The sequence below is a fragment of the Pteronotus mesoamericanus genome, unplaced genomic scaffold, assembly GCF_021234165.1.
Source record: "Pteronotus mesoamericanus isolate MK-2021 breed Mesoamerican mustached bat unplaced genomic scaffold, CSHL_Meso_final contig_68, whole genome shotgun sequence".
NCBI lineage: Eukaryota > Metazoa > Chordata > Mammalia > Chiroptera > Mormoopidae > Pteronotus > Pteronotus mesoamericanus.
This window is the reverse complement of record NW_026555234.1, coordinates 29,672,281-29,698,538: the sequence shown is the minus strand read 5'-3', so window position 1 is coordinate 29,698,538 and position 26,258 is coordinate 29,672,281. Positions and strand designations below refer to the sequence as shown.

General features: G+C 36.2%; 1 protein-coding gene across 4 annotated transcripts in view; it reads left to right on the top strand.

Moving 5' to 3' along the window:
• Nucleotides 1–24,444, top strand: part of NFXL1 (nuclear transcription factor, X-box binding like 1) — a 54,326-nt gene extending 29,882 nt beyond the window's left edge. For all 4 annotated transcript variants that reach the window (XM_054582143.1, XM_054582140.1, XM_054582141.1 and 1 more), the window contains 9 exons: nt 343–434; nt 3,097–3,118; nt 3,784–3,924; nt 6,833–6,999; nt 9,673–9,742; nt 12,631–12,735; nt 21,450–21,536; nt 22,332–22,385; nt 22,775–24,444. In XM_054582143.1, coding sequence (XP_054438118.1) covers nt 343–434; nt 3,097–3,118; nt 3,784–3,924; nt 6,833–6,999; nt 9,673–9,742; nt 12,631–12,735; nt 21,450–21,536; nt 22,332–22,385; nt 22,775–22,948 — 912 coding nt within the window. In that variant the 3' untranslated portion in view covers nt 22,949–24,444. The remainder of the gene's footprint in view (nt 1–342; nt 435–3,096; nt 3,119–3,783; nt 3,925–6,832; nt 7,000–9,672; nt 9,743–12,630; nt 12,736–21,449; nt 21,537–22,331; nt 22,386–22,774) is intronic.
• Nucleotides 24,445–26,258: the final 1,814 nt, after the last annotated feature.

The following is a 26,258-nucleotide window of genomic DNA, read 5'->3' as shown; positions in this document are numbered from 1 at the left end:
AGAAATGGAGATTACATTCTGTTGGTAGAAGTTGGAATTCACAATTATATCTCTCATTGTGCTTTTAGCTTATGAGCAACTAAGGAGGCTATACTGCCTCTGTGCTGCCGTTTAAAAACTGGAGTCTGCCTCAGTTTTTAATATCAAATGTGCATGGAAGGGAGCAAGCTGATGGAATGCAGGTGGAATAGAATATTTTAGCAAGCACAGTTTGTTGATTTCTTGTAAAATTTTCAACCTGCTTAAGTGGAGGATACATGGAAGTATTTCCTTAGATTCTTACTAATGGCCAAGGTGATTTTTACCCCTCTGACTTAAAATCATTGTATGTTTTACTTGTAGCACCAGCCTACAGGCCCTTGGGAACAGCCTTCTGAGCCGGCATTTATTCAGACTGCTTTACCTTGCCCTCCATGTCAAGTTCCTATTCCTATGTAAGTATTAGAATTTTAACTTTTAAAAATATCTCTGACATAGTTCAAAGTGTATCTTAAGTCACCTTTTCTGATTTTCTTTATTCAATTAATCATTTTAGGCTTAGCCTATAAGCTAGTTCCCTATCTTCAGCTTCGTTCTTTTCCAAATATATTTTGCATACTGCTTAAAAATGTCGTCTAGATTGCTTTTAGAGTCTTTTCCCCCAGCTAGAGTTTGATGCCCTTCTTAGCTTCCATAACCACTTGTGCTTACAATTACAATAATATATCTAAGAGATCATCATCTGTTAGTTTTCCTGATTGATTCCCATGCTAGTCTCTAAGCTCTTCAAGGACAAAGGAAGGCCAGGTTTTAGGGAAGACAAACTTCAAGGAGAGTGTGTGAGGGAAATGTTGAAACTGAAAGGACGTAGTTTCCGGGATGGGTCAGCAAATGATCGGGATTGAGTCAAACCTGGGGTCATGGGGAATCCCGGAACTGTTCGTGCTTCCAGCAGAGGTCACGGAATATAGGGGCACAGGAAGCACAGGGACGCAGCCTAGAATTACAAAAGAGGCTGTTGTCTACAACTGAAGTTCCAAATTGAATTCAATATGTCTTGTGTATCCGTCTTTACTTTTAAAAATTCTCACTCCTGTTTTGTCCTTTCACAACTGTCCTCTCAGGTTAAGTGCCATGCTCGTTTTTATGAGCGCTGGGCAGTCAGGTTGGGAGTAAAGTGTTATTGAGAGCTATATTGGCACATAGGGTGATTTTAGTCTGTAGGTTTAGCGGAGAGGGGGTAGGTGTAGTTAGCACAGAGGTTCTCTATGTAGATATTCAGTTAGTATTTATCAGAGACTCTTCTTTTACTGAGGACATGTGTGTCATGAGGGACCAAGTTGTCTCCAGTGTCTCTTACTAGGTTTGAGTTACTAGTGATTATCAGTGACCTAAATTTTTCCTTTCAGGGAAACAGAAGAGACATTGATATTTCGATTCATAGGCACTAAAGGTGACACATCATAGTCAATTACCTTTGAATTCCTTAATCTGTTTTACAGGAAGATTATTCTGTATGTGTCATACTGAATAGTTTCACTGCCCTAAAAATGTCCCATGCTGTGTTCATCTCTTGCCTCCATTCCCCTGTAACTCCTGGGAAACCACTGTTCTTTCTATTGTCTTTATAGTTTTGTCTTTTCCAGAATGTCATATAGTTGGAATCATACAGTGTAAAATCTTTTTAGACTGGCTTCTTTCCCTTAAAAATATGCATTTAAAGTTCCTCCAGGTCTTTTCATGGTTTCATAGCTCATTTCTTTTTATCACTGAATAATATTCCATTTTATGGATGTACCATAGTTTATCTCTTCACCTATTGAAGGACATTTTGGCTGCTTCCAAGTTTTGGGAATTATGAATAGAGCTGCTATAAACATTCATTAGCAGGTTTTTGAGTGGACATAAGTTTTCTACTCATTTGGGAAAATATTTAGGAGAGCAATTGCTGGGTCATATGGTAAGCCTATATTTAGCTCTGTAAGAAACTGCCAAACTGTCCAACAAAGTGGCTGTACCATTTTGTATCGTAACTAGCAACGAGTGAGATTTCCTGTTGCTCTACATCCTTGCGAGTATCAGGTGTGGTCAGTGTTCTGGGTTTTAGCCTTTCTAATAGGTGTGCAGTAGTATCTCGTTTTAATTGGCAGTCCTCTAATGACATATGATGTTGAGCATCTTTTCCTGTGCTTATTTGCCATCTGTATGTCTTTCGTGAAGTGTCTGTTTTGTGTTCAAATCTTGTTCATTTTTTAATTGGGTGTTTGCTTTCTTAATCTTGAGTTTTGAGTTCTTTTTATACTTTGGATACAAATCCTTTACCAGATATGTGTTTTACAAATATTTTCTCCCATTCTATGGCTTGTCTTTTCATTTGTTTTCATTTAATACTTTTTCATTTAAGTGTTCTTCACAGAGATGTTTTTGGTTTAATGAAGACCAACTTTACCATTTTCTTCCATGGATCATGCTTTTGGTATTGTATCTAAAAAGTCATCACCAGTTTCAAGGTCACCTAGATTTTCTCCTGTTTTATAGTTTTGCATTTCTTCAGTTTGGGTAGTGTCAATCCTTTGACTTTATTCTTCTTTAGTACTGGGTTATCTATTCTGGGCTTTTTGTCCTTTCATGTAGATCTTAGAATCAGTTTATTGATAACCATAAAATAACATGCTGGGATTTTGATTGGAACTGTGTTGAATCTACATTGAGTTGGAAAGAAATGACATCTTAACAATATTGTACTTTCGTATCAGTGAACATGGAGTATTTATTTAGATCTTTGATTTCTTTCACAAGTGTTCTGTAATTTTCCACATATGGATCTTGTATACATTTTGTTAGGTGTATAACCTAAATAATTTCTTTTTTTTATGTGTGCTAATATAAACAGTGTTATGTTTCATGTTTCCAAATTCCAGTTGTTCTTTGCTGGTTAATAGTAAAGCAGTTATCTTTTGTATATTAACTTTATATCCTGCAGCATTTCCATAATCACATATTTCCAGGTGTTTTTTATTCTTAATAAAACAAATTAGTAGACTGAGCATCTCTGCTTTAGGTATTCTTTTGGAAGAATTTATAATGTTTTCATTTCATTTTATTTTTTACTTCCAGGCAGTGTCTTGGGAAGCATGAGGTGAGTTATTGGCACAAGTTTTAATAAAACTTGTAGTCTGTAACTTTTCTATACTAGGATTGTTAGAAATAATGAATTCAAAGTGTTGTTATTTCAGTGTTTTAAAGACAATAGTTTGTCTACTAATTTTATTTTATTTAATACTTTATTTTTTATTTTAGAGAGGGGGAAGGGAGGGAGAAAGATAAGGCGTGAAACATCGATGTGGGAGGGAAGCAGATCTGTTACCTTCCATATGTGCCCTGAGGGACCAAATCCCCATCCCAGGCCTGTACCCCGACCAGGAGTCAACCCACGACGCTTCCATTTGTGGAATGACGCCCAACCAACAGGACCCTTACCGGCTGGGGCCATCTGCTGATTTTAAAAATATATAGTGCTTTTATTTGAAAATTAGTTTATAAATATGCATTTACTACAGAATCATGTTGAATTTTCCTTTTAGGAGAAGAATGTTTTGCTTCTTGGCATTCATTTATTGGATTTTTTGATAGGTTACTTTAGTTTTGATAATTAGTATCAGTGAAAATGTGTCAGACCTTTAGGAAACTTGTTATCAGATTATAACAGATTTGTCTTGGAAATAGGCCTTGAAGTAGGGGGGCGTGGGGTGTACATGCGTGCGCGCGCGCGTGTGGGTTGCTGATTTTCTTTTTTCTCTTAAGGTGAGTCCACTACCATGCCATGCTGTAGGTCCCTATTCTTGTAAGAGAGTTTGTGGACGCACCTTAGATTGTCAGAACCATGTATGTATGCGCGAATGCCACAAGGTAACGGAAACTGATGCCTGCACTGGTAAAAACAAGGTAATGTTCTTAGGTTGAATGTGTAAATGCTTATATATATTTCTGAATTTGTATGATACATGATGCTTGCAATTTTAGTAAGTCCCCAAACTTTGTTGGAAGTAAAGTAAATGTATCACAAATGTGTGAGTTATGTGTATGTGAAATTCAATAAAAGCGTTTTATAAGAATACCAGAAATTGACAATTTAGAGATCTCCAAAAATTGGCATTTGATAAGGAAAAACAAATGTAGCTAATCAACTTTTAAATAATATTAAATTTTATTTTTAGAGTAATTTATGGTTTTTCTTAGACTCTCATTTTATAGGGAATCATAATAATAATAGCAAGTGTGCTTAACGAGGAATAAGCCAAAACATTTTAAGCTTCATATTTATTAAGTAACACTAAATTTACAAATGTTTAAATTTTAATATGAATTATATTGTTGACAATTTCAATTCAATGTTAGTTGTTTTGGTCTTTGATTTGGTAATTGTATGACAACATAAGTATCCATACTATCACTGTTGGTCATATGTATACATACATGTAAATGTATTATAATTCCCTCATTAATCCATGTCTTGATTCTCAATAAAAATAGAGATACAATAAAATGAAAAAGAAATTAGAATTATAAAATTAACATAATAAATAATTATAATGACTCAAATCCATTTTAACTATAAAGTGTAGCTGCTATATGACATTCCTCCTCGAGATTTTTAGAACATCAAGTGAGTCAGAAAAAATTCACTTTTGGAGCTGATATGACTGACAGTGATTGGGGAATTCTCAGTAAATATTTCACCATTGCTTACTGGGCAGTGGATGTGGCAAAATAGGGGTTATAAGTTATTTGCAGTTTTTCTCAATTTAGCTACAATTTATTCCTATCTCTCATTTGGGGAAGGCTACTACAGTGCAAGTGAGTGAAAATTAGATTATTTCAGGGATAATGTTGTGATCATTCTAATTTATATATTAAAAACAAAATAATTCAGAAACTTAAAAAAATTTGTTACTGTAACACCTCAGTTGAGACCTACTGGAAAAAGGCACCTAGTATGTATCTCTTGACCCAAATGGCTCTGGAATTTTTAATGCAATTTCTGCCTTTAGCTGTAGCACAGAGCCTACAACATAGCAAGTAGTAAGTGTTCATTGAATTGGCTAGACTCAAAACTCTTTTGCTTATCAACTGTGCTGGAGTCTCCCTGTCGTGACCATGCCCACAGGTCTCAATCCAATCAAGTCTGTTAAATGCAGTGGTTCTGATTGTTACCAGTAGCAACAAATGTTCCTGTTGTCTAATTCGTTGGTTATAGTGCATGGAACTGTGGTTGTCAGGGGAAAGGTATGATGAGGCTGATGGCAGTTGAAATGGTGTTTGTTTCCCAGGCAAATGTGGGATCAAATGTCTTTGAGTGACTGGAAGAAGAAACAGAGTAATGAGGAAAGTCTGTTTTCTTTGGGGAAAATCTGTCACCAAAAGCCCATTAAAAAAAAATAATGCACACACATATACAATCACATATGCATACCTTTCTATATAATTATGTATGTTAGACCCTTGCCATTCATAGTGTTGTCTGCAGACTAGTAACATTGGCATCAGCTAGAATCTTGTTAGAAATGCAAAAGCTTATTTTGGTTGAGACTTTGAACCAGATTCTCTGTTCTTAGCATTTGAACAAGATTCTCAAGTGATTGATAACACACAAAAATGTTTGAGAACATTGCTAAAGGCAATATATGTGATGTGTCATGTTTCATTGACTTTTTAAAAAGAGAATGTTACTATAATCATTAAACTTCCTAAGAGACTAAAATTTAATTATTCCAACCACTAAAAAGAAAGGATAATTCTGTAATGTGATAGAGGTGCTAATTATTGCTCTTATGAAATCATATTAAAATATATAAATATCAAATTAACATGTTGAACACCTCAAATTTACACAATGTCAAATAAATTTCAATAAAATGAGGGAAAAAAGATTCACATATCAAGATTAGTTTCCTAATTTGTGATGATAACCCAGATGCTTATTCTGCTTTTCTTCTCATTATCCCGTTACTTAAAATTAGGGTTGCTCCCCTCCTTGGACTTCCAGGAAATTGGATGAATTGGAAAAAGCTAATTTAAAAGCTGATAATGAAAAATGTTTAATCTTCAAGACTTAGTATCCATATCTATAGCTCTTTTATCTCTTGTATGATGTGAAAATAAATAATATTATGAATAAAAATCTTTAAACTTTTTTAGTAGGTACATACTACTTAAATTATTAAATTCCTAGAGGAAGGGTGACTTGTTAATTTAGATTTTTATAATTTAGATACATTTATTTGTACTAAATGCAATTTAGTTTTACATTATTGAAGTGCATTAAAAGTAAATTAAGCTGGGGGTCATTCTCCTTTTTTTCTCTATATGTGTTTCTCTTTAGCAAGATGTGATTATCTCCAGACATTTAATGCTTTGGAAATTTTTATTTATGTGTTACTAATGTATGGATTTCTTTAGTTTGATGATGATCGTACTTGTTGGGTCTAAATGAATTGAAAATATTTTACTTTGTATTTTTTTTCCTGCCACTGACTGTTTTTTAGGAAGTAATTTACATTTTTAGTAGAGATATTTAATGAAATCATGTCCATTTTATAGGTGAAATAGTTTGATTTAATGAGGTTTGTAGACATAAAAATCTTTGTGAATAGTGGTCGTATTGATGATCTTGCTGGTCTCCATTTTGAATATTTTAAAAGTGAGTGATTTTAAATACAGTTAATACATTTTATTAACTATATTTCTAAGAGCTGCAGAAGCACTTTCTTTTAATGGACTATATAAATTTTATAACTACTGTAATACAAGTGTTAAGACTTTTGTACGTAGGCGATTTGTTTCCTTGTGTCAGGCTGGCCCAGAATGCCTTCAGTGTGAAGAAGGGTGCTCTAAAGCACGGCCGGTGGGCTGTCCCCACCCATGTGTTTTGCCGTGTCACCCTGGAGAATGTCCTCCTTGTGTGCAGATGCTTCGAATAAAATGTCACTGCAAGATCACAACCCTATTTGTGGAATGTAGGTAAGTAGACTGAAGAAATATTCTTGTTTTACTAAAGTTATTTTGATGTCTTTTTATAATTCAGAACACTTCATAGGTAGTATACTGTAAGGAATATTTCTAAGCCGTGGTCCTTAGACTCTGGAGGCCTAGATTTTCCCTAGAGACCTGGCAGAACTATGGACCACTTCAGCTTGTAGTTACTTTACGTTTTTTCAACCAGGGAAATTCTGACTTTTCTATTTGGGGATTCTGTATAAGATTTTGTTAGGAAAAAATTGCATCACTGCTTTTAAAAAGAAATAGGAGAAGCACTCATAACAATTGTTCAAATAACAGTGTCAAACTAGAATTTTGTTGGCTTAAAAATTGACTGGCACATAATTACTTAAATGTAATTTTTGAATTATAGATTTAAAAGCTTGAGTTTTGTTTGTAACAGATGTCGCTGTTATGGCATTTATCATAAGGATATGACCTCTGTTTTCCCTTAACTTTAAAAAAATTCAAGTTTTTGCTTGTTGATTATGTGGAGGTGAAAAAACTTCCATTCTTTTCTATTTAATCATGCTCTAACCTCAGTTAATCATGATCAAACTCATTCAATTCCATTTCTTCAAAGTCTGTAAAATGGGCTTTTTGTAAGTATATTTAACTCAAATTAAATTCTCAAGAATGTAACTTTTATTTCTGATTTTTTGGAGCATAAATACTTTCTGAAAAATGCCTATTAAATCTGTTTTTGTCACTTAAACACTCTAGATTCATGCTTTGTTAAATTATAAAAGCCAAAATTATTTCTGAAATTTAAAAAATAAAATATTACAATTTTTAGCTTTAGAAGTTTTGTAGAGAGAGGTAAGAGGACAGTTTTCCTTTATTAACGGGTAATACTGACAAAAGGGATTGTTTTCTTTGATCTTTCTGGGTATTAAACTTCTTTCTCTTCTTTTTCTCTTCTGCATGTAGTCTTCAAAGGGTGCCTTTCCCTTTTTTTTTTTTTTTAAATCCTTACCCAGGAATATATTTATTGATTTTTAGAGAGAGAGGAAGGGGAGCGGAAGAGAGAAAGAGAGGGAGAGGGAGAGGAAAAGAGAGGGAGAGAGAGAAACAGTGATGTGACAGAGAAACATCAATTCTTTGCCTCCAGCATGCACCCTGATGGGGGATCGAACCTGCAGCTTAGGCATGTGCCCTGATCAGGGATTGAACTCACAACCTTTTAGTGTATGGGGCGACTCTCCAACCAACTGAGCCATCCAGCTAGGGAGGGTGCCTTTCCCTTTTTACCTTCTCTTCCCCAGAATGATGTCTTTCCAAGATTGGCTTCTTGGTGGTTCTGTGCTTTTTAAAGTCTCCTCCCTATAATTAGTGCTTTGAACTACCAAGTCTTTTTTAGTGTTTTTACACTTAAAGAAATACCTCACTAAAGGATATTTAAATGTAAAAACCCTTTAAAGAAAGGGTTGACTTACTTTTTCTGATGTAAGGTTAGCTCCCCAACTTTTTTGTTTAGTTTTTCCAGAACTTCATGGCTTCTTGAAAAGATTCCTATGGGTGCCTGAGAAATAGCTATGCTAATAATTGGTATATATTTTTCTACTTACAGATAATTTGAAGTTTGTTGGCATTCCTGTCTTCTAATTATGCCAAGGTCGTGGCATTTGAGTGATTCTGTTATTGATGAGCTGAATGGTTTTTTGGAGTGATGTGTAGATACATTTGGATTGAGGCAGTTTCCATACCCAGAGTTCCTTTTTCCCTTTCTTAAATGCATAGTTAAAATATGTTTTTATAAAGAATTCTTTAGTCTCAGTATTCTTATAATTTTATTTGCTTTAACTCAGCAAATTATTTCATAAGTCATCTTTTCCTTTTACTTCTTTTCTGCTTCATGTATATTTCTTCTATAGAAATAAAATATTAAAGATATAGACCTTGAAAAGTAGGTAATTTTTTGTAATTAGAGAGTAACGGGAACAAAATGATTTTAACTGAGTCAGTTCAGAAGTGGGCACCATACTTGCAAGAATTAAAATATACACATTTAGTAGAGCTAGCATAAAAACTTTGTGATGTTAAGTGAAATTTTGAAAAGAAAATTGCTTTTGTTAGAGTACATTTATAGCTAATTTGATACAAATACTACATTTATAGTTTTGGCATTAGTGAGGCTAACCTTATAATATATTTCGGCAAGTGTGTCTAGTAAAGGGAAATAGAAAAAGCATGAAAAGAAGGAATAAAGAAAGGAAAAGTAATGGGGAAAAGTGTTCCTCTCGCACATCGATAGTTCTCTTCCTTTTGCTCTCTCCCTTAACTCTCTCTAAAAATAAATGAAATCTTCTAAAAAAAGGAATAATTGTAATTTTGAATAATGATTAACCTATAGGGAAATATAGTACAGAAACTATTAAAGAGAGGCCCAGGCATAGATGATATTTCTTGTGCATTTGGTACTTCCTTCTAGTAGTGACTGACCTTTTGACAATTGATTTGCTGGTAATTGATGAAGGGCTGGAACGTTTATCAGAACAGAAAAATAATTGGAAGATAATTGTTATAGAGACACAAAATAGTTCTCAAGAAAAAGTTAATCATATAGATATGCTTGAAATTGTGAGTTGTCTTGGCAAATATGCTATGAAGTGGTCTTGGTTTGAATGTCACCAAATCTTTCTCTTCTATTTTTAGAAAAATAACCACAGCTGATGTAAATGAAAAGAACCTCCTCAGTTGTTGCAAAAATCAGTGTCCTAAAGAGGTAAGCTTTAATAGAACGTTCTAAGTTGTATTTTTTGGGCATTGTTTCTTTAGGATTTTCTGTTTTCTTGTCTGAACATCCTATTTCAGGTCTTTTTCAGACCCACTAAATATAGGTCCAAAAGAAAAATGTGATGTCTGTAAAAATGTAATGCATATGATTAGGGTAGAGGCAGATCTCTTTATGGAGTTTGGAGATACTAGGACTAGGAATGATCCTTTGAAGATTTTTTCAAGTAGTTTTACAGATAGTTTATATACTTTATGCAATAAGGTATTCACTAAATGCTTATTTTCCGTAATGTGATTCAGACTTAAAATATAAATAGGTCAACAACTGTGTGGGTTGTAGGCAATTAAGAGAGTAAATTTATAGTAGGTTATTAAAAAAGACAGGGGTGGGTGGGGGTGTGTGTGTGTGTGTGAGAGAGAGAGAGAGAGAGAGAGAGCGCTTCAAAGTTGATTATTATATTGAATTAATTAGTATAGAGCATTCATATATAGTTTTGTTTTTAAAGATTCAGATATTTGTATATGCATTGTATTCAGACTAAAAGGATCAAAAATGATTGCAGAAAATTGTTCAGAGTAAAAAGCTGAAATTTCACTATTGGTTTATGCTGGCAATGATTTGAGAAACCAAAGTTACCCATCTGTATTTGGCCAGTCTAAAAGTGAGGATGCTCCTTTTTTTGTGGTTGGAGGTTCGACAGTGACAATTATTTGTTTTGGGTGGATGTTTATAAAGGAATCATTTTGACTTATAGATCTATTAATAGTATCTCTTTTAATTCTTGGTCAGGAAGAGATGCCAACAAAGATAAAACAAATCAATGCATGATATGCCATTTTGTTAACAGTATTTTCTTTAACTAAAACTTTGGACACTTTTATGGATTTTTGTGTAAGAACTCAAACCTGAGAATTTCAAAATTTATGTCAGATTTAAAATAGAAGACCATTTTAAGCAATAAATGATTATTTCAATCTGCCTTTGTTAATATAAGTAAAACTAGAGGCATGGGATATTTCAGATTTAATTTTCTGAATTCTTCAAATCCTGAGTTTTTCTTGTAAAAAAATTTTCTTCTATCCAAATTCAGATTCCAGGTAATAAGTAGTTGAGAATGGTTTATTTTTTTAATCTGACACAGTAACTTACTATGATATTTATTAGAAATAAGATAATTTAATTCAGCAGTTGCTGATTTGCTGTCTAGCATTGCCTTGGCTATGGTGATCTGTAATGACATTTGCTGGTTCTACATGTGTGGGCACTATTAATTTAAACTTTTGTATCCATGGTCATGATTTTGGATTCTAGGTCATTCTGGAGCCCCTCTGCCATTCTAGAGTCTTCTTGGGCTTTCTTGAAAAATAAAGCCTTAGACTGAGAACAATGCAAATTGCTGATATAGTTTAGAAAAACGTAGGAAATTTCAATGTGTCTAATCGAACTCATTCCAGTTTATGGCCTCTTGACATTGGTAAGGCTGCCACAGTGGTTCTTAAACTCTGGTCTGCATCAGAATCACTTCAGGGGCTTGTTAAAACAGATCGATGGGCCCCAGCCCAGAGATTCTCATTTTCTGGGCCTGGAGTATTTGCATTTCTAATAAATTCTTACATAGTGGTGATGCTGTTGGTCTGGGACCACACTTTGAGAACCAGTAGACTATAGAGTCAGGTCATACTTATGATCAGCCAAGAACTCTGTTAATCTGCAGTAGATATCTTGTACTCAGTTAAGGTGTGGGATTCTGATAAATTCTGATGTACTGATAAGTTTCTGTTTACTTTACCCTCCCTTTACCTTACTGTAGATTTCTTGTGGGTAGGGACTCTGTCACATTTATCTTTGTATCTAGTCCCTGGTTTTCTGATTGTATGTATTAAGCAGCTAGTAAATGTTTATTGAATGTGAATGAAATAGCATAGGCATATCCTTTCAGCTCTGCTACTTTTCTGATACGCACTCTGCCTTCTGGATTGTTGCATTAGGTTTGAATTTAACTAAAAGAAAATTTAACGGTACCATTAAGAGCTCCAAATTTAAACTGTGTTCCACATATACTCGTACATCTGTACTTTAAACATTGTTTTCTTAATTTGGTTTTATTATTAGCACACAAACTTTTCTCCTTTTTGCTTGGGCATATTGTTTAGCCTCTCTGTAACTCAAATTGTTCATCTGTAAAATGGAAGTGATAATAAGTCCACTGCAGAATGTTGTCTGAGTATTAAATGAGTTAATAACATGTAAAGGTCTTAGTGTATGGTAAGTACTAGCTGTGGTGATGATGTTAAGTGTATCTGTCCACAAGCAGTGTTGTTTTACAGGCCTTCTCTAATTATCTTTAGAGAGAGCTTTTAAAATTATTGGCATTAAAATGGAACATTTTTGAACTAGACCATATTTGTTATTGATAAGCCATTTGCTATGACTTAACCAAAGTGCTATCAGAATAATACTGAGGGCTGGGTCAAGCAGAAGAAAACCAGTTCACTTTGAGTGGAAATGGCCTCTCATCTCTAAATGGATATCAGGGTTGGATGTTTTAGAAAAATCTTTTGCTGTGAAATCTACAATGAAGGTACAGTCGTTATATATTATGCATTCTAATCAGTTGTCTTTGTGACTGCTTTTCAGCTCTTTCAAAGTATAACCTGGCTTTTGAAATAGCACATACTTGCACAGCTAACAGGGAAAAATGGTCATGTGATTTGATTATAATTAGGGCTAATTAAAGTTGAAAAATTAGCTGATTATCCAGGGTTGATTAATACTATTGAGGTGGATTCTTTCTTAAAATAGTTGTTGGGGGAAAGGGGAGGCAGAGTATGACTAAAATATAAATGTGTAACTGCTTTATTATGGTTTTATTTTAGCTTCCTTGTGGTCATAGATGCAAAGAGATATGCCATCCTGGTGAATGTCCTTTTAATTGCAATCAGAAGGTAAAACTTAGATGTCCTTGTAAAAGAATAAAAAAGGTAAATATTTTAAGTAATTGAGTATACTTTTCTTTACATACTTTTTTTGTCTATGTTTAGTAGTTCTTTGGTTTTATATTTTTGCCTTTTAATTTTAAGGTCTTTTTTCCCTTTTTTTTTAAAGATTTTATTAATGTTTTATAAAGAGGAGAAGGGAGGGAGAAAGAAATGGAGAGAAACATCAATCAGTTGTATCTCACACGCCTGCAACCAGGGGCCTGGCCTGCAACAGGTTTATGCCCTGACTGGGAATCAAACCAGCACCCTTTCAGTTCACAGGACAGCGCTCCAGCCACTGAGCCACACGAGCCAGGAGCCAGGGGAGGTCCTTTTTCTTAGGAACTTACTATTATCCCATCTATTTCTGTAAATGCTACGTTTTTTTAAGCCAGGCTGCCAGGAGAATTATTTTTTATTTGCCTTTAACATTTTTTAAAGCTTAGATTTTCTTACTCTTTCCTTTATTAAAAAATTATTTAATTGTTTTTTTTATTGTTACTCTGTTACAGTTGCCCCAGTTTTTACCCCTTTGTCCCCTCTCTGCCCATCCAAGCCCCCTGCTCCCACAGTTGATTCCCACACTGTTGTCCATGTCCATGGGTCATTCATACATATTCTTTGTCTAGTCCCTTCCACTTCTTTCTACCATTATCCCCCATCCCTCTCCTCTCTAGTCACTTTCAATCTGTTCCATGTTTTCCATGCCTGTGGTATTTTGTTTGTTAGTTTATTTTCTTTAGATTCCTCTTATAGGTGAGATCATATGGTATTTGTCTTTCACCAACTGGCTTACTTCATTTAGCATAATCTCCAGTTCCATTCATGCAATTGCAAAAGGTAGGAATTCTTTCTTTCCGCTGCGTAGTATTCCATTGTGTAAATGTACCACAGTTTTTTGATCCATTCATTTTCTGATGGGCACTTAGGCTGTTTCCCGCACTTGGCTAATGTAAATAGTGCTGCTTTGACCATAGGGGTGCATAGGTTCTTTTGAATTGATGATTCAGAATTCTTAGGGCATATTCCCAGCAGCGAAATTGCTGGGCCAAAAGGCAGTTCCAGTTTAGTTTCTTGAGGAAATTCTGTACTATTTTCCACAGTGACTGCACTAGTCTGCATTCTCACCGGCAGTGCACTAGGGTTCCCTTTTCTTCACATCCTCTCCAGCACTTGTTGATTTCTTGATGAGTCCAGTTAAAGGTTTGTCATTTTGTTTATCTTTTCAAAGAACCAGCTTCTGGACTTATTGATCCTTTGAATTGTTCTTTTAGTCTCTATGTCATTTACTTCTGCCCAGATCTTGATTATTTCCTTCCTTCTACTCGCTCTGGGCTTTGTTTGTTGTTGTTCCTCTAGTTCTTGTAGATGTAGGGTTTAGGTTGTTTATTTTAGATTTTTTATCTTTAGTTAGGCCTGTATGGCTATGAACATCTTTTTCAGTACTGCCTTTGCTGTGTACCATAGGTTTGGGGTTGTGTGTGTTCATTATCATTTGTTTCAAGTTACTTACTGATTTCTTCCTTGATCTCATTGTTGATCCATTCATTATTTAATAACATGTTATTCACTCTCCATGTTTTTTAGTTTTTTCCTTGAGGTTGCTTTCTAGTTTTAATCATTTGTGAAGTGAGCTCATGCTTGATATGATTTCAATTTTCCTGAATTTGTTGAGGCTTGTTTTGTGTCTTACCATTTGGTCTATCTTTGAAAATTTTCCATGTGCATTTGAAAAGAATGTATATTTTGCCTCTCTGGGTTGAAAGGTTCTGTATATATTAGTTAAGTACAGTTGATCTAGTTCATTGTGCAGTGCCACAGTATCCTTGTTGATTCTTTGTTTGGAAGATCCATCCATTGTTGACATTGGGGTGTTAAAATCCCCTACAATGACTGTGTTGTTGTCAATATCTTTCTTGAAGTCCTCCAAGATTTTCTTTATATACTTAGGTGCTCTTTTGTGGGATGCATATTATATCCTCCTGTTGGATTATTCTTAAGTATTATGTAGTGACCTTTTTTTAATAGCTTTTGTTTTGAAGTCTATTTTGTCTGATATAAGTGTTGCTACCCAGCTTTCTTTTCGTGTTCATCTGCTTGGAATATTTTTCTTCCATCCTTTCACTTTAAACCTTTGTAGATTTTTTTTTTGTTCTGAGGTGGGTCTCTTGTAGGCAGCACATATGCAGGTCATGTTTTCTTATCCATTCAGCTACCGTATGTCTTTTGACTGGAACACTTAATCCACTTATGTTTACAGTTATTATTGGTAGGTACTTATTTGTTGCCATATTTTCCCATAACTGCGTTTCTCTCTCTCTCTCCCTTTCTTTCTTTCTTCTCCTTTTTATAGCAGTCCCTTTAGCATCTCTCGCAGTGCTAGCTTGGTGGAGATGTACTCTTTTAGCCTTCTTTTATCTGGGAAGCTCTTCATTTTGCCTTCCATTTTAAATGACACCCTTGCAGGATAGAGTAATCTTTGTTGTAGGTCCTTGGTTTTCATTACCTGGAATATTTCGTAACAATCTTTTCTGGCTTGTGATTCTGTTGAGAAATCAGCTGATAGCCTTAAGGAGCTTCCTTGTATGTTACTAGCTGTTTTGTGCTTGCTGCCTTCAAGATTCTCTCTTCATCTTTAAAATTTGCCATTTTAATTATGATATGTGTCGGAGTGTGCCTATTTGGGTTCATCTTCATTGGGATCCTCTGTGCTTCCTGAACTTGTCTGACTTTTTTCAAACAGGTTTTCTGTTTCCTGCTCCTTTTCTTCTCCTTCTGATATTCCTATGATACAAATGTCATTATATTTCATGTTGTTCTGAAGTTCCCTTACATTATCATCGTACTTTTTGAGTCTTTTTTTGTTTTGTTTCTCTATTTCTTTCTACCTTGTGTTTCAGGTCTCTGATTTGGTCCTCTGCTTTATTTAGCCTGCTTTTAATTCCTTCTAGTGTATTTTTCATTTTAGATATTCTTCATTCCTTCCTTGTTCTTATTCATTGTTTCTGTGTCCTTTTTCATACTGCTGTAGTTCTCACTAAGTTCCTTGTAGTTCTCACTGAGTTCCTTATAACCATTATATTGAATTCTATATATGATAGGTTACTTGCGTAATTTAGCTCTTTTTCCGAAGATTCCTCCTCTCCTTTCAATTGGGGGTTATTTCTTTGTCTCCCCAGTTTAAGTGACTCTTACTGTATGTTTCTGTGCCTAAGGTTGCTCTGCTTTGCCTGCCTGTCTTCATGAGGTGGACTTCTGTAGTGGCAGTTCTGTGGGACTCACTGGTGCACCCTCTTTGATCTCCTGATCTGGATGATTTAGGGTTGCCCGTTATTCAGTTTACGTGGGCTTTCTTTTTGTACTTGGGCTTTGATTATTGATGGCTCATTCATTGGAGGGTTCTCTCCTCCAGTTCGCTGACTGGGATTCACAACCCCACCACGTCTTGTATGCTCTTGTACAGGTGCTGATTAGCAAAGCAATACTACTCAGAAAACCAAACCCACACCCCAAATATACCCCCCTACCACATCAACAATATCAGCTGCAATTGAGTAAAGAGTAATAACTGTGGAGAGAGATTAAGAATATTTTAAGATATGAAAAAGGGAATATGAGATGACCAAAGGACAGAAAGATGATTTTGAGTGGGGAAAGGGAGGGGAGATAATAAAAGTAGGGAATAGAAACAAGGTGAAGAAGGGGAGAAAATAAAATTTAAAAAGTTAACTAAAACAGGGAAGTGTGATGGCAAAATGGGGTAACAAAAGGGAAGATTATAATATAAAGTTTGAAATAAAATTAAAAACTAGTGAACTAAAGGGAACAAAATTTCAGAAAAACCACAACAGGATCAATAACAATGACAGCTGCCCAAAGATTAATAAAGGTGGAAAGAGAATAAGAATATTATGAAAGAATATGAGATGTCTACAGTAAAAAAAAAAAAAAAAAAAAAAAAAGATTTTGAGAGGATAGAGGGAGGAGAAAAAATAAAGAGTAAAGAATAGAATACAAGCTAAGAAAGGGAAAGAATAAAATTCCAAACTCAAATAAGCAAGGGCAGGAGGAAGACAAGTGGATTAAGACAGGGAGAGTACCTTGTGAGACTGGAAATAAAAAAATAGTGAACAAATAGAAATACAGTTGAGGAAGAACTGCAATAACCGTATTACCCATACCAGACAAGCCACAATTTATAAAGGTGGAAAGAAAATAAGAAAATTGTAAGTAGGGGAAAAGGAATGTTTGCTGACTAAAAGAAGGGAGAATGATTGTGAGAGGGAGGAGAAATAAGTGAGGAGTAAGACATAGTGTAGAGGAAAGTAAAATTTACAATGACAATAAGAAAGGGCAGGAAGAAGGCAAAATGGAGTAGGACAAGGGAAGGGAACAATGTGAGATTTGAAATAAAAATAATGTAAAAATCTAAATAAAAAGAATGAAAAATAGAACAAAGAATAGTGAATTAATTGGAATACAATTGAAGCAAAAGAAGAAATATTAAAAGGCTTTGTGAAAAAGAAAAAAACGCAAATTCTGAAGGTGAACGAGATGGAATTCACCTCAGCAGAGTTTGGTGTTTGCCTTTTGTCTTCTCTTTCTGGATCTGGCTCTGGCTTTTTACCAGCTCAGGCTCCTGGGATGGGTTGTCCACTGCTGGCAGCACTCCCGGTATCGCCTTCACCTGCCCCTAGAGGGGGCTTCTGTTGCAGTCAGGAAGGTGGGGTCCCTGGGGCTCCCCTGGGAGGCACTGTTCAGTGTTCCCCCTTCCCCTGCGCCACCCGGCTTGGCCTGTCCCAGCTTATTTCCAGTAATGCATAGTTTCTGATGAACTACCTGTCCGTTTCAAAGGAGGGGCCAGTCTGTGTAAGAGGGTCAGCTCTTTCCTGCCTGGTGCTGATGGCAGCTCCGGGTGCCAGCCGAGGCTGGGTTGGGTCCCTGATTCCCCCTTTCTGCACCAATTTCTGATCTCCCTGCTTTGCTGGCCTCAGTGGAAGGGGTCCGTAGAAACCAGTGTATTTTGTCTCCCTGAGAGAAGTTCAAAACGGGCCCTTTAGGCATTTCTGTCTTTCTCATGCAGATATGCACCCAGCTGGGGGTTCTTGAGTCTGTCCTGCCTGTTCTGTAGGAGTTGGGGGCAGGGTGTAACCTCCCTTTCCTGGGGGTTCATTTCTGCTGGGGAAGGGACTCTGGCTGGCTGTAAATAATTTCAGATGCTTAACTCCCGCCCATCCAGTTCCCAGCTCACTGCCCTCGCGCAGACAGAGTCCCAAACTCTGCACTCTGCGCAGCCTCCAGCGTGCCAGCTGCGCCGGACTGGGGCCAAGAAATCCCCTCGCTGTGCACCTTTCTGATTGCTGCCCAGCGGCCCTCAGTGGGAGCAACCCGCTCCCTCGGTCCTTTCGCCTTGCTGGCAGGGCAGCTGCGCACCGGCCCCTGCCCAGCAGGCCTCAGCTCCCCTTGTAAGGCGTCTCTCCGGGCACTCCCGCTGCAGCGCCGAGCCACTGTCAGGCTTTCCTCACACGCCACCTCTCCCAGAAGCCAGAAGTCTCTCACAGTCACGGCTGGCCGCGGCCGGCCTCCTCTGTCCACCCAGGTTCCTGGAAATGCTTATTTTAACAATCAGCTTTGTTTGGCATTTTGTTTTCTGCAGTTTAAAAGTAAAAGATTATTTTGTTTTTATGTTGGAACCAAGTTCAGTGGCCTTTTTTTTCTTTTTTTTTGGATAGGGAGAAAAGGGCACTACACTTGTATTTGCACATGAATGCATGAGGGTAAAAAAGTGAGTTTCATGGTTTAAGAAACAATCTGGCCGTGGCCAGTGTGGCTCAAGTTAGTTGGAGCATTGTCCTGTACGCCGAAAGTTTGCAGGTTCAATTCCCGGTCAGGGCACATACCTAGGTTGTGGGTTTAGTCCCCACTCGGGACACGTGGGAGGCATCCAGTCCATGTGACTCTCACATGGATGTTTCTCTCTCTCTCTGTCTCCTCCCTCCCCCTTCCTCGCTAACATTTTAGAAAATTAATAATAATAGTAATAAAAATGGGTGGAATTAACCTTTGATGCTTTAATGAAACTTTTTTTGCCATCAGTATTATGTTTTAAAAATGTTGCCTTAGAAAGACCTCACATGCACAGCCTGATAAAATTAGAGCATTCAAACTTGGAGAGAACTCATTTTAATATAAAATAATGGTAACAGGAGTAAGAGGGCAAACATTAACCATGGAAAGCTCAATGGCAAGAAGTTACATACCATTCGGCAAAGCTTATGGAGGAAGAGCTTAGTTTTCTGATGCCAGTGGCAGAATGGTTTTTTTTCCAGTCCTCCTTTTCCTTGACTTTCCTGTTGACACTATTGACTCTGGTTTTCTTCTTTCTTGACCTTTGATTTTTTTTCTTTCTCAGTTATAGCTAAAACTCCTTTTTTGTCTTCCTATTTCTGTGGTCATTTCCTAAAGCTAGGCTTCTTTTTCTTTTCTTTAAATTTACTCTTTTATTTATCCATTCAACAAATATTTCTTGAGAATCTTTTGCTTTGATTGAGGGTCTTTTTGTTTACGTTCACAGCTCCTGCTATCATTATCTGGGATAAATAACTTCTGAATTTAAATTTATAGGCTTGACCTCCTTTGGAGTTGAATTCCTAAGTGTAGATGTTTACATTGGACCACCTTTACATGGAAATCAGTACTTAGTCAAGCCACTTTTAATCTGGGCTGTCTCAAGTTTTCTCTCAAATCTCAAGTCCCAGTGCAGTTTGCCACCCATTAGAACTTTGGCGACAGTTTGTTCTTGGACTTCTTGGACAACAGCTTCGTAACAGATTTTCTTGCCTCTAATCATAGTGCTTCCCCGATCAAAGTTCGTCAGTGGTTCTACATCCACTATGGGGGAAAAAAATAGCCATTTTATAAGAAATGTGTACATATACACAAACTCAACATACAATAGACTCTATGATATTACCTTTCTTGTCCTGTCTCATCCTCTAGCAGTCCTCTCTGTGAATCTGCTACTTAAGTGCCCTAACATTTATGCTATACTCCCCTTTTGTCTATGGATATGTGTATATTCCTTCTTCTTTGTAAAATACAACGTCGTGGGTTAGGCCAAATGTGCCATTAGCACTTTGCTTCCAAGAATCCTGCTAATACTCCGTGTAAGCACCTGTTTGGGAAGTGCCTTCCTTCCCTGGCTTCCTTGGGAAGACTTACCAGTAGGCGCCTGTTCCTTTTGTAATTGGGTCTAGTTTTCTCAAGAGCTTTGTGATTCTAGGCATGTCTGCAACCTTGTTTTCTCATCTGTGGAATAAAGTTTATACATAGATTTATTGAAAGGGATAAAAGAGGTAATGCTTATATAGCACTTAGCTCAATGACTGCCATGTTTAGCAATGTAGCAGTAGCTGCTAATAGTAGCTGCTATTATTATTACTAGTTTAGTACTTATTATTATACTCTTTTTATTATTATATCCACTGTCCCTAACACAGCACTTGGCATGCAGTGGGCACTCTATAAGTACCTTTTGAATGAGCAAAGATATGATGCTTCTTTCAGGCTTATAGACTTAATGTCCATAAATGCACATTTTTGTCTCTAATATTTGTTCATGATATATTTTCTTTTTTTGGACTATCCTCAGAGGACAAGACTGTGTTTATCACCAACATCTGCCAAAAATGAAGCAGTAAAGGGGGAAGAAACCCTCTAAGTGATAAAATTCCATTCTACGAAGTGCTTTCACTAAAGCATATGCACTTTGTTCATAGCAATTGGTGATCTTATTTCTTAACTCTGTAGATTTGAACTAAAAAACTAGAGTCTGAGAGTGGTGATGAGAGAGGAGAAATTGATACAAATAGGTATATTTAGAGCAAAAGCGACATTTGGCCGCAAGAAATAGGGAATGAATAAAAGGTATATAAAAGATCTATAAAATCACATTCTGAGACTATTTAAAATAAGGACCATTTGATTTATTATAGCACAACATACAAATTGATTATAGTATTGATATCAAGCCACTGAGAAAAGAGTAGATTAGTTTTTTTATTTCATTAAGGAGTCAGTGAAGTGCAAATACAAACTGTAGGATGATTTTCATTTAAACTTAAGAAAGGTTTACTAGTTGAGAGAAAAATTTGTAGCTCTTTAGGCAAGTCTCTAGACTTGCACTGGATTGATAGCCACTAGCCACATATGGCTATTTAAGTTTGAATTTTAATGAGTTAACATTAAATAATATTAAACATTTATTTCCTCAATTTCACTAGCCTCATCCTGAGTGCTCGGTAGCCATTTGTGGTTAGCGCTGCTCTCTTGGGTAGGGCAGACTGAGAATATTTCCGGGGTCAGAAAGCAGCTGGGTGGCCCTGCTCTGCACATTTTACTCCCTGGAAGCTTTAGAAGATGAACAAGAAACAAGAGAAACTGAAGTTTTCTCAATAGTTGCACTCAGTAAATGGATGGTTTTAATTTTATCGTATTTGCTTTTTTTTTTGTAATTAAGGAAAAATAAAGTAATTATCACTCTTTGGACCAAGAAATTTGATACTTGGAACCATATTGTTATTAAATATTAACGGACATGACTGTTAAATATTCTGCATAACCTTAAGCTGTTAGGGAAATTTTGCTTTCTTATGACATACAGTTAGCACTTTGAGGGAAAACTCTTATGTCTGAAATGTGAACATTTTTATTTGTAGGAATTACAGTGCAGCAAAGTACGTGAAAATCAGATTTCAATAGAATGTGATGCAACGTGCAAGGAGATGAAGCGGAAAGCGTCTGAGGTAATGTCACGTTCGATACCGTTTTTAATGTGCCAGTGGCCTTTCCCTGTTTATTTTGTGCATTTTTTATGTGCTTACTATGGATGACTCGAAATCTCATCATTTTTGCAATCTTTTTTTGTAATTAAAGCCTAGTTTTATAGGCCCACTTTGAATCCTCAGGGGTGCCTTTTATGGTCGAGTATGTACCAGATTTTCCATCCTCTGAACCCGTTAGTGCATGTGCTCTGGGACATGGTCGTTCATCGTAATGTTAGCTTAAGCCTCCCGAAAATCAGGTTAAAATAATATAAAAATAAGGTTTTCAGATTCCTTGCTGTTTGGGTTACCTCCTGTGTTACCGTTTCCCTCACTCAACCCAGTCAATGAATAAACTCTTGATTTTGTTTGAAACTAAGGTTTCCCTTCAAGACATCTAAAGTAAATGGTGAATTTCAACTCCAGAGAGCGGTATTTAATAATTTGGTCATAGCTTCTATTAAGGTTACTGGAGAGAAAAAAATCCACTTTTAAAAGCATTTCAGTGTATACTGTTACATTTCTTGGAACTGCAATCTAATATCTGTTATAGTTGTTAAAGTGTTTATTTATATAAGGTGTAACATTTTACCTCTCCCCACACTGTTAGACAGACCTTGGTAACACTTTTCACTATAATGTTTACATTTCTTTAAGTAATTTCCAGTGTAAAGCTTCCAAGAGTTGCTATGGGTTAGTGGAGTGTCCCTGAGAAGATGTTAAAATTCTATATAAAATTTGACAGTTATAATGTTACTTTTAAATGTCTGTAAACAGATAAAAGAAGCAGAAGCCAAAGCTGCTCTAGAAGAGGAAAAACGAAAACAACAGGTAACTGAACAAAGTACTAGATTTGTGTTTCTTTGCATGGTTGTTAGTTGTGTGTTATAGAGTCTCAGTAGGTTCTTGGTGTTGAAGTATAAAACTGATGTCTGTTTTAGGACACCCTGATTTAATCATTTCTGTATTTAGTGTCAAAGTCAGGCCTTACAGTCTGAAATACTCTTCTTTCACTCCCCACTTTCCTTTCTACTTTCCTGAGCTCTGAATTTGTTGAATACAATCAGTAGTAGAGAGAATTTTTAAAAATCAAATCAATATATTTATTATGTATCATTACTATTAAAACATTCCCCAAAATGATTTATTTTCACCTAAGTGGAAAATTTCAAATTAATGTATATACTGCTTTTAATAAAAATAATACTATTTTGATTTAGGCTGAACTGGAGGCTTTTGAGAACAGACTGAAGGGTCGTCGGAAGAAGAACAGGAAAAGAGATGAAGTGGCAGTTGAGCTAACACTATGGCAAAAGTACAAATATCATTTCCTTCCAGTGTGTGCAATTGTGGTTTTAGTGTTTGCGTGGTACATAGCTCATGGAGTGAATTAAAATTTTTTTATCTGTTAATATACCTCAGATTGGACTTAGATAAGTTGTTAAATTTGGAATATTAGCAAGTGTATATTTATTGTACATGATACATATTCACATCCATCTCACAGTTTTCTTCCAGCTGTTGTTAGAAGGATAGAATGTTAAGCTTCATCTTAATTAATGTACGAGAAGTGGCAGTATAACATTGTTTGATATTAAAAGCATGACTGAACCTGTAAACTGTTTCATAAGGCACAGTTAGTAGCAAGGTAACATGTTAGTTGTTCATTGTGCTTCCTTGTATTAACATAGTTGTTTCATTTACTATTTCAAACCAAGAATTTTTTTTTCCAAAATTAAGATGAAACTGAGCCATGTGTGCAGTAAGAGGAATATTTCATAATGTTTTGGTTACTTATTATTAAAAGGTACTTTTCTTCATCATGTAACTTCGTACTTTAAAAAAATGATTCTCTAAAAGACCTCTTAAATTGTAACATGAAGTTGTATAATTAGATTCCAGAAATTGGTTTATTAATTAGGAATTTTTATCAGTTATTGAAATAAATTTTTATGTAGTGTGTTCCTCAGAGGAAAATATAATTGTTTTCAAAATATGCCAAGCTAGATTCCTCACATGTGACTATTTCTAGTGTAGGAAGCTTTCAACTGAAGTTGGCATGTTTTGTAAAACTTGTGTGTGTCTTTTCAAAGTAATTATAAAAGAAAAACTAATATTTATGAGCACTATGTGCTGAGCACAGGGCTTATGAGTTTTATGTACTTTATTCTCATTTTTTCTATTAGTAAATTTTATCTGGAAATAATTAGTTCTTATGAAAACAAGCTGATAAAGCAATATCAGTAAGCCAAATCTGTTTGAATTGTAAGTCATTTTAAATGGTTTTGTTATTTAATTTTTGTATGATTAATGTTTTCATTAAAGGTTTTCATACCAAATTTGTAATCTAGCATATTTACTATTATCTAAAATATTCAGGAGCCTGTAGGTTAAGTTTAGGTATTAGTATCAACATATAAAACTCCCAAATTTGATGTAAAACATAGTAATTGCTAGATAGTAGAAAGTGGTAGAAATATGTTTTAGACAAATGCAAAGAAGGATTTTTACATTTTGCTAAATTTAACTCAGGGTTTTTGTTTTGTTTTGTTTTTCATGGCTTGTTAACCAACTATTAGCTGGTATCTAAAATTAAAGGGCACTCATTCCTTTCTTTATGGGCTTTGTGTTTTGCTTTTAGTTTTAGTTTTAGTTTTGTTTTGTTTTTAACTTTCTCTGTAATAGAATTGCTGGGTTAGTGTTTCAGAAGCTCTAAATTAGAGCTGCTACTCTCAGGCCATTACCTTACTCTGCTCTAAAACGAGTATTAAAGAATATGGACAACTTGGTGTCTGCTTGGAAAGCTGTTTTCATGTATGTCAGAATCTTTGCCTATTAAAACAAGCCTGAAGCCTCGTTGATGTCTGTCTGTTGGTCTTCTGATCTTGCTAGGTCTTCTTTCTCATGTGTGGGAAAGAATTTAGTGAGCAGAAGGAAATTGAATGAATGACACAAATTAAACTGCCGTTTTTTATTTGCTTGGCTATTATCACAGAGCTTAATTTGCCCAAAGTCACACAACTATTTATTCATTTACTCAACAATAGATGTGTTTCTCCTGTGACAGATACTTTTTAGGTGCCAGAGGCAACAGTGATCTTTCTCTCGGGGCTTGGGGAGCTGCTACAGGAGTGGAAGAGAGAAAAAATGAATATGATGCCCTGTGTAATGAATGGTATTAAAAAATAAGAGAAATAATACAGGAAGTGGTGAAAGTGGGGTGAAAGGGCACTAGCTACTTGAGATCGGGACAGTCCCTCTGGGATGGGTTCATTCCAGCTGTGACCTCAGTGACCTTCCCCTGAAAACCTGAGGCGGGGAGTCTATGAGGGCGAGAAAGCAGCAAGTACACAGCCCCTGTTAGAGGGACGCCTGGCCTGGCTGGGCAACGGGAGGGCTGCTGTGCCGGAGTTTAGAGATGAGAGCAGGTCTAGGGCTGGTTCAGCGGTGCTTCAGCGTGGGACGGGGTTGGGATTTTATTCTGGTCGCAGTGGGCAGCATTGGAAGGGTTTTAAATGGGGAATAGTTATTTTTTGTTTTTTAAATATGGCTGGCTGCTGTGTGGAGAGAGGACTAAGGCAGCAAGCGTAAGAGCAGGGAGGGAGAGGAGTTGGGAAGCAATCTGGGCTGGAGGTGCTGGTGGTGCTCAGATCCCAAGATCCGTGCCTCCCGTTCCCATGGGTCCCCACTGACCGAAGCAAATGGCCTGAAGATGCTGTAGAAACCGCTGGACAATGAGCAGAAGGGGAATGAATGAAACAGGTGTTTTTGTAAGGTCAAAATGAAGTTAAATTTGGTGTAAATACTTACATTAATTTGTTCTGAGGGAAATAAAGCAATACATGTCCTTTTTGTGTCTATCTGAGCCAGTTGGAGAAGGCATGGAAAAAGTTTTCAAATAGCCAGTAAGAAAAGATAAAGTTGTGACTGTGACGGCCTTCTTTTCCTATTGTGTCATTATAAAAGTTTATTAGCTTACTATGTGAAATTTGTGGAATGTTTATATTGAAACCTTTAAAGTTTTTTGGTTTGAACACTTTTAGGGATTGGCCAACACCTAGTGTCTGTATTTTAGTTAATTTCACTATTCAAGTCCAAGTGAAATTCAGATCATCCCAAATGAATTGGTATGATCTTTGCTGAAATTGCCAAAGGAACTTTATTGAACAAAAACATTGAACACATGCTTTTCTCAAAGAAGTCTGGTGCTTGCACTTCACAGCTATGAATGTTAAAAATTTTAAGCACAAGTAAGTGTCTGGTAGTGTTTAAAGATGACCTGTAAGGATTTTTTTGGCTTGTTATGTTACTTCAAATGACTCAGGTGACTCCAGCGGTTGTTACATTTGCCCATCCTGAGACAGATGTCGAAGGTCTGAAGCTTGGAGTTGACATAAGGTCGCTATGTCTCTTGTTTGGTCTGTGGAAGTTGCCCTTTTAATTGAGTGGCAGTGTTTTGACCTGCCTAAGCCTTGGGCCTTAGGGTGTGCCTGTGAGGTTGGTGAGCTTCATGGAGGGAGATTAGAAGCAGAGTACTGATAGCTACCTCCTAGAAGAGATGTGAACTTGAGAAGGGCGGGAGGAGCAAGGAACCCCTCTGCTCTCTCAAAACTCTTCAGGGACAAGACAGACTAGGTGTCCATCTGGGAAACCATTTTCATGTATTTCAGAATCTTGCTTAGTTTTCTTTCCAATGAATGTGGG